The 9,101-nt window shown below is 34.2% G+C and overlaps 1 protein-coding gene across 1 annotated transcript; it reads left to right on the forward strand.

The window, feature by feature from the left end:
- On the forward strand, window positions 1–6,859 carry LOC121413559 (spermatogenesis-associated serine-rich protein 1-like). The gene is made up of 7 exons (XM_041606417.1): window positions 1–416; window positions 1,068–1,206; window positions 3,158–3,264; window positions 3,957–4,124; window positions 5,059–5,185; window positions 6,319–6,381; window positions 6,746–6,859. Exons 1-7 carry the CDS (start codon window positions 371–373, stop codon window positions 6,855–6,857), a joined length of 762 nt encoding a protein of 253 aa, XP_041462351.1. The 5' UTR covers window positions 1–370; the 3' UTR covers window positions 6,858–6,859.
- Window positions 6,860–9,101: the final 2,242 nt, after the last annotated feature.

Below are 9,101 nucleotides of genomic sequence, written 5' to 3' on the forward strand. Positions count from 1 at the left end.
TGACCGCAAACCCGTGCTCTCGCGACTGAAGTAAACAATATTGTTACCTTCATTACATTAGGCAAAATATCACATGAATCATCAAAGGGATCATCCAAATATTCTTTTATCTATTGGAAAATATTGGATGCTAAATTGGAACCTGCTATTTTTGTGAGAAAACTTGTGAAATTGTCATTAGTTTCCTCGGTTGAAGCACGGAAGAGATTTTTTCTGTCAGCGGTTCACGATCAGACTTTGAGCCTGGCCTGCCGGCCTAGGTTTTCGTGGGACGCCAAGGTCAGCCTAACGCCCACTGTGCTAATGAGATTTTGAGGGTGCTTGCCTTTTAGTTTTACTAAAACTTGAAGAAGCAGCCTTGGTCTTGGACATGGCAGTTCATGTCACAACTGAAGTTGGAAAAGTCGGACGTCGTGGTATGTATTTTTTAAACTGATTATAATAGCATAGATCTAGATCTATATCTATCATACCATGAATAATGATAGACCTTCGATCTCTATTTTCTATCTCACACTGTGGGGGCAAAGTCTGGGGCTCTGTCTGTGACTCACAGACACAGAGCCCCAGACTATGCCCCCATGGCTGCCAGGGTCCATGAATATTCAAATGCCTGGCAAAAGATGAACATTTTGTCATATTTTATTTGATTGCACTGAATACACCTTTTTATGAATATTTATGGTAGTAACAGTACTTAATGATCCCTTTTCAATTCAAGTCTAAATATAAATAAGTTGTAGCAGTTGCACATGAAATGAGACTCGAGGCTCACTGAGCTTTTTTCTTTAGTGAAGTTGCTCTCTCAGCCCCTCTCTATCGTCCTCAATGGGTAGAAATTTGGTTTTTGTTTTATGATTATTTTGATGAAGAAAAATTTGTCAAGACTTTAAACTTGAGACAGTCAACAGAAAAAAAACATATGTAAATGAAAGGCAATAATTGTTTACAATGAAATACCTTTATCAACTTCTTAAGTATCAAGTTGATATATTTTCTGATCATATTATTTGGTTCATACTTTCAGATATACAACTTTTTTTTTTTATAAATCTTTCATCATGCAGAGAGAGAAAGAAGACATTTCAATGAACGTAGAGGTTATGAAGAGGACGAAGTGAGAGGAAGAAGATACATAAACCCAGGCTATGGAGATCAACCTGATTGGCATCCACATGTAACAAAACAAGAGGTCAAATATACAGAGTAAGTAGACAAATATACAGAGTAAGTAGAAAATATTCTCATTATTTTCAGATAAACTGCATGGTCTGAGCTGAATGAGCTCCCATGACTGGGATATTCTGAAATTAATTAATCTCATGGAGTAGTTCTTAATTTTTTTTACCAATAATAGCCAGAATGGAAAGCTAACAATCAAACAGAATAAATACTATGTAGCTTGTCAGAAGCACAAAACAAATTCAATTTTAAAATAGGTACAGAAAATAAGCAAACTAAGATATCGACCAAAAAGTACTGCCCTTTTTGTTTAAATATTGTTACTGTGTTAGTTTCTTTTATTCTGATCACTTGTAAATAGTGTAATGTGTTCTTGGATTATACAGTGCGTCCCAGAATAAACGAAACCGAGATTTAGTGATCATTTATCATAACTTAATCATAAAAAGAATAGACAAATGACCTACCAATTTAAAGCGTAGAATCTCCTCTTTCATCTGATATTATTTAGGTTATTTCTTATTCACGCATGAGTGAGCAAAAACAATTTGAAGAAAGGATACCAAAAACTCATTTGGCGGGGGGTATCTGGGTTTCAAACAGAAAACCACATTTCTGAAAAGTTTAATATCTGATCTTTAATTTGGTACCAAAATTACAGAAAATGGTCAAGAAATAAAAAAGTTCTGGTCATTTGAAATAAGGCTTGTATTTCCATAATTTCATGAGATAAACGTGTTTATACCGGTTTCCCACAGAAGCTTTCGCATGGTGAACAAAAGATTTAATGCATGGCTGATCGTCAACAAAACAGAGTGTCGAGAGAGTTTGAAAGCCAGCCTGGAGAACCTCTTCATTTTATGAAATTATTGAAATTCAAGCCTTATTTCAAATGACCAGAACTTTCTTATTTCGTGACCATTTTCTGTAATTTAGGTATCAAATTAAAGAGGAGATATCGAACTTTTCAAAAATGTGGTTTTCTTTTTGAAACCCAGATACCCCCCGCCAAATGAGTTTTTGATATCCTTTCTTCAAATTGCATTTGCTCACTCATGCGTGAATGAGAAATAATCTAAGTAATATCAGATGAAAGAGGATATTCTAAGCTTTAAATTGGTAGGTCATTTGTCTATTTCATTTATGATTCAGTAATGATAATTGATCGCTAAATCTCGGTTTCGTTTTTTCTGGGACGCACTGTATAATAAATATATACCGTACCGGTAAATAAAAGAAAAAAAAACTGAATGAAATTTCACAATACATAATCAGTCCCCTTTTCCTTTTTTGATAAATAAGGTGTCATTTCTTTCAACTCTGAATAGCAAATTATCTTTGATAATACCCATTCATTATTTTTTTTTCTAACCATAATTGGTGAAATGAATACACCAATATTTCATCTATTGCTTACACTATTTCAATAATTGATTGATAACTAATTTAAATTGGCTCATTAATTTACTTATTCATTTATGTATTCATTATATATATACATGTATGGAATTCATCATCTATTCATAGAGCTAAAATAGCTCCATGATCTATTTGTGCATACAAATCAGATTTATTAAGATAAATTGGCCCGTATACTGAAGTCGGGTTTAAGTTAAACTCGGGTTTAAAGTTGTGGTTTAAGTATGGGAAGCCAAAAGTATAAAATTTGTTATTAAGTTGTGTGTTTCTTATGTTTACTGTGCTCTTTCCTGATTCATCGATGGTGAAGCCAATAATCTTTTTATACTTCCTAGACAATTATGAATGATTTGAGAGCCAAATGAGCTGAAGTATGACATCTCTACTGTTAGTGATTTTTGTAACAATTGGCTTGCCATACTTAAACCACAACTTTAAACCTGAGTTTAAGTTAAACCCGACATCAGAATACGGGCCTTTGGCTTTTATACACATTTTCATTCACCTATATGTAAATCAATTGTTTAATCACTATTGCCCCTTTTAAACCCAACAGTCATGGTCTTGATTGGTCATCTAGAGCAAGATTTATTCCTCCTCCTAAGACCTATACAGGAGAGTATCCAGAGGAAGTTACATTGCCAAAGTTACGCTGCTTTCCAGGTAAAAAAAAACAAAAAAATTGTCATTAGTAACGATATATACACTTTTATAGTCAAGTAGATTTTTATTATAAATGATTCCATATCATGATAATTTAGTGCAATTAGATGTGACGCATGATGTTCCAATCAGGGAAAAAATTAATAATTTATTTTCCGGGGCTATTTTTGAGCTCACTAACCCAAATATCCTAATTTGTGTTAAAGTTTACATTGGACCCTATATGAATTTCAGGGGCTCCATTTTAGTTTTCCAGGGCTCTTTAGGGCATTTCGGGGGCAAAATCGCCCCGAGCCCCCCATGTATTTTTTTCCCTGGTTCCAATTTTACTTTACCTTTTCATTTTTAGGTGAGGTTAAGTCATAATAATGTGTTTATATTTATATTTTTAATCATTTGATGGTATATGGATGCCAGTTTGCTCATTTCAAATAGAACCTAACCTCTTCATTATTTTATAAAAATATTTAAGCACTCTACAAAAATGTAGCCTAATTTATCTGGCTTTTCAATTTAGCAAACCAGCCATTACGTGCCCTGCAATTCAAGCTGGGAACACATTCTTCAAAGTGTCCAGTCTAATTTTCAACTCCTTCAGGTTACTCTCTATCAAGTCTCATTTTTTGAATTAATTTTTTAAAGACATTTTGAAATTGTCAGTTTACTTTATAACTTTTTCCTCTTCCATCCAGGTAAAAATTCTTCTGTGACAACAACAACAGAATGGACGGCATACCCTGAAGGCTATCATATAGGAAGGAGATGCAAGTTTGTGAAGAGCGATAAAGTAAAGCACCTAGCCAGTACGACATCAACAGCAGAAATAACTCATTCTATGATGCTAGGCAAGAATAGAAAATGTAAGACTTCTATTAAGTACAGCTATTCGGATAAAGTAACATGATCCAAAGCATTGTTAGCAAGAACAATTCCCTGCTTAATCCATGGTCATTTTTTTTTCAATGGGAGAAGTAAAAAATAAGGAATTTCTAATATATCTTTAAAAAAAGGAGGGGCAGAGCCAGGGTATTTTGATGGGGGAATGGTAAGGGAGGTGGGGGGTGTTAAATTAAAGGTTACATCAATTTTCTTAATTGAATAACCGTTACTCAACCCATATCACTATTGATTTTAATTATGTTGCCTTCTTCACCCATTCATGTTTTTTTCACTTCTTGCAAGATCCTAGGCAGTGGGGAATTTCTCGTCATTTGTAATTACAAATAAAAAAAAAGTGTAATCAGAGTGTATTCATTTGAAGATCTTGCAATCAACAAAGCTAAAAAAAAATCACTCATTTCCTTTTTAAGAATCAATACTTCATCGCAGATATAGATGTAACCATTGGCGGCGTAAGCCAAAAATTTAGTAAGGGGGGTCCACCTGAAATTATGATGGACACATAAAAAAAAGGTTATCAACCTAAATTTTAAGGGGGACCAAAAACATTTTAGGGGGTTTCACCGGAATTTAGGGGGGACGCAGGAAACTAAAAACGGAATTTAGGGGGGCGCAGGAACCAAATTTGAAAAGCAAAAACACCCAAAAAGGTTAACAACCTATGGATGTAAAACATCTATTTCATGTTGGGTAAGTGTACAAGTTGGCAATTGAATGCAAAGACTTCACAATTAATGTTCAATAACAAGGCATTGTATACATGTAAAACATATTGTCTATTCACCATTCATTTTCAATTCAAATAAGATTTAAAATGTGCATCGAAAACAAAGGTGTTAGGGAAACTTCTCCAATCTTATTCACACTTTGTTTCTATTTGTTTGTTTCTTGCAGTGAATTCAGTATGGGAGAGAAGAGGTGAGTTTCCTGCTGCTTCTGGTGGTGATAAGAGCTACCAAGCCCCAGAATATTCTCCAATCTTCCATCATTATGGTTCTACCAGACCAGTTGTAACGTTCGGGTAAGTCTCTATTATGCTTTTCACACTGCACTTTTTGTCCTAAATTGGTGGGGCTAAGGGGGGGGGGGGGTTTAGCCCCACCAATTTCCCGGGGTTAAACTTAGCCCACTTCGTTTTCACACTAGTACGTTTTAGCAAAGTGGGTTAGCACGGTAAATAGTACGGTACTATCTGGCCCTGCAAAAAAACAGGGTTAGCCGGCTTATTGTGGTGCTAGCACCACAATTGCGGTGCTAAGAGATGCAGTGTGAAAACGAAACAGGGCTAAGGAAAGTGGGGCTAAGCATTAGCCAATCACAGAAGTCGAATTGCACGTTAATCACGCTCTGTTTGGTAAAACCATCAATGTTCATGAGCAGAGGGATAGTCCGGGGTTAAGGCATTAATCACGGTTGAGCAGATAGTATGGGGTTAAGAAAGACAGTGTGAATAGAAAAAAATATAGTATGGGGTTAAGGATAGTATAGGGTTAAGGGTATGCAATGTGAAAAGCATATATTAGGATTGACATTTTATGTAACCTCACTGCTTTTAATGCTAGAATGTACATATTGCTAAAGGGCACGGAATGGTTTTGAAAGGGGGGAGGCGCTGACCATGAAATAAACACGATCAGATGGTCATTTTTAAAATGTTTTTGTACATGGTTTTGAAAAACAGTGGGGGGGGGCACAGCTTACCCAGCCCCCCTCCCTGTTTCCACTGCCCCTGTTGGTAGTTAGTTTGATTAATGACATAAATGCTTCTTGTGAAACGATAGATGTAGATTGAGATTTGCAAAGGGTTTATAATATGAATTATGCTGACATTCTAATCTTAATTCTTTTTTCAATTCCTTGATTCTTTTTTTGGAAATTGTACTTTAATTTTTTATAGTGCCCTCTCAGTAATCTTTTTATTTTTCTTAAAAAGGGCCATTCAAGTACCTATCTTATAAATTTACTGTGATAAGATATCAACAAATTTAAGTGCAAAGATAGTGTTCTAACATTTTCAGTCAATGCAATGCTTAAGAAAGTAAAAAAAAAAACCTAAAACAGATATTTTACTTTGATCAGGTACCCGGTGGCATCAAAGCTAAACTGTGGTGTGAAAAGAGTTAACTTATTTACCAACCTTTCTTTTGTTTACAGAGGTACTATCAAATTAAAACCGGACACATTCGTTCCACTTCAAGAGCTTCCTACAGAATACTGGTGAGTTTTGTTTCCTCGAGTCATAATGTCATAGAATCAAATAAATAATCAGCAAATAGCTTTAACCATTTCAATCACTTGCATGTGAATATTATTTGTCAAGTCTCTATATTGAATCTTTAGACAGTTTACCCTGTACTGTACGAAGTGAGATTGAAAATGAAAAAAAAACTGGAATGGGATAAAACAATTTCCTGACATATTAAGTAAAAAAAATATATATTTGTATAAAGAAATCTAGAATCTTACCTATAAAAGTAAAGTAAGAATTTTAGAGAAAAGAACAGTGTGTCAGAAGTGTCTTTGGATGTGCTTGAGTATGTGTTTCTCTTTGTATTTTATCATTATCTTATCTCTTTTTCAGTGAGCCTTTCAATGTGAAGGAAAGGAGAAGGAAATATGACACTGAAGTAGATTCTGTTATCAGCCTTAACGACTGGAAACCAGCACCTCAACTCCTAGCAACATCCTTCTGAATGAAGAGAAATCACTATTGTGTGACAATCCAAGATGGCTGCTTCAATGCAGTGCTCCATTCTTCGTTTTGTAAACGTTATGTGAGATATGCAACAAAGTTGAAAACTTGCTCGTTGTGTGTGATTAACATGTGTGAGGTACATGTATTTGTTTCAAAGTTTGATTAGTCAGTGCGTATGTGACATTTTTCCGATAAGAATCATAAAGAGTATTCTTGTAGTTTTTTGTTGCGTAAATCTTCTCATCTCTGCACATTTAAAAAAAAATAAATTATTTTGCAGCTTTGGTCAAATTAGATGAAAGCCAAATTATGTTACCTAAATGATACTAATTCCTGTTCCCTTCAAAATGCCTCTATTATTTAGTTAAGCCATCGATGTTTTATATTCATTGAATTTTTATGACCAAGTCTATTATGCTATTGAGCTCACATCCTGTTTGGCCCTATTGATATTAATTCCTTTTGTTATGGGGCAGATTTCTCAGGGATATTCCTATTTGTTCCAATTCGAAGTCTCATTTTTGCCTGTTTATTCATTGCCATTCTTTAATTGTTCACTGATTGACAATCAAAAGTCATAACCTTCATTAGGAACTCCAGGGGTGGTATTCTGAGGTCATTTTATTTTTAAAATGAAATTGGTATTCTGAGATCACATTTTATCTCTTAGATAAAATATGAAATTTCACATTGCAGTGTCTGAAGTAGTGAGACTAGATTCAACCATGTATTGACATTGTAGGGTAAGAAGTCTAACCTCCACCCAAGATATGGTATCATTTATTTAATTTGAGTCTCTACTTTGCATTTATCAAAGTGTTTCTGGTAATAATTACCTTCATATTCTTCGCAAAGTAAACATAAGTTAAACATAAGATTTGGCTTCCCAGTATTGTAGCTAGTTTTGAAGCATAGAATTACCATATGTTGACTACAGCTGAAGTTCAGAATATGATAATAGTAATGATAATCCATATTTTATTGTTCAAAATGGACATGAAATACTCTGAAAATTTGCTTTGCCCAATTAATTGTGGGCCCGGCAGCTGCTGTGCAGTGCCAGATCGACGAGGCTCTAGATATCCCTTTAATTGTTGAACACCAAACAGGGTAGCAGCAACTCCCATCTTTTGGTCTGACGCGGCTGGGGTTTGAACTCCCGACCTCCCGGTTATTATGTAATCTTGAATAATTAAATGGAATTCCAACCCAAATTAAGATTAAGAGAAGCGGATGTGTTGTGAATAACTATCACATCATTTATGTCATTGTGGTCTTTGGCAAGGCCCACTCCTCCATTTGCTCCAGTACACAAAATACTGGAATGCCATATTTATAAAACTTTCTCAGGATATTTGATCTTTTACGAAATTTTTAATGATCTCAGTCTGCAAACAGGATTCCTTTCAAACAAACTTCGACAATCCTTTTTTCAACTTGTTTATGCTCTCACATAACTCAAGGTAGGATTTCCCTTTAATGATATCCACCAAGAAAAAAACGTACCTAAGAATTACAAATGTTGTCATTCCATGCTGATAAACAATCACAGAGAACATTCTTGAATTCTAGAAAAGACAGCATATTTATTACTTTTCTAATTTCATCTATTAAACACTTGATATTTACATTAGCAATGTTCAGGCAGAACCTTTTACAGATCTTCGATACATTTAGGTATTATATCTTGTATTGAATAAAATCCATTCCAATTAGAGTATGAAATATAAATGCCTTTTGAATTTACATGCATTTAGTAATTTATTAGTACAGTAGGAAATCTCAGACGACCTCTACATGATAAAAATTTCTGCGAGATTTAGCTTTGTAATTCAAACACATCATTCTGTATTTTCTGTTACGTATTTTTATACTGAAATGTAAAATGTTTGTTCTTTAGATTAGAATATTTAAATATTGACTACATCTGAATCACCAATCAACTCTTTTTTATACATCTTTCATGATTTCATGTCATCTAATTTTTTATACCATCTAAATGTACATAGGTACCGTAAGCATTGCTACATTAACAAATGAATGTAACTTTTTTTTTAATTGTAAATATTCTCTACAGGACAACACTGTCCTTTTTAGAAATAAATATGTTTGAAATGTATAAAACCGTATTTACAATGTGTTTTCTTGTATATGACTGCGTCCTCTTCTCCCTCTCTGTTCATAACAATGTAGGTTGTCGCAGTTTAGATAAGAAAATGTTGTAAAATTACCAAGTACTATT

The sequence above is a fragment of the Lytechinus variegatus genome, chromosome 4 (genome assembly GCF_018143015.1).
Source record: "Lytechinus variegatus isolate NC3 chromosome 4, Lvar_3.0, whole genome shotgun sequence".
In the NCBI taxonomy this organism is placed as follows: Eukaryota; Metazoa; Echinodermata; class Echinoidea; order Temnopleuroida; family Toxopneustidae; genus Lytechinus; species Lytechinus variegatus.

Bases quoted from the DNA above. Each gene is read 5' to 3' on its own strand.
- LOC121413559 (XM_041606417.1), top strand. From the start codon at position 371: ATGGCAGTTCATGTCACAACTGAAGTTGGAAAAGTCGGACGTCGTG. The intron at 5,186-6,318 runs GTAAGTCTCTAT...TTTTGTTTACAG, and splicing joins AGACCAGTTGTAACGTTCGG to AGGTACTATCAAATTAAAAC. The intron at 6,382-6,745 runs GTGAGTTTTGTT...TCTCTTTTTCAG, and splicing joins GAGCTTCCTACAGAATACTG to TGAGCCTTTCAATGTGAAGG.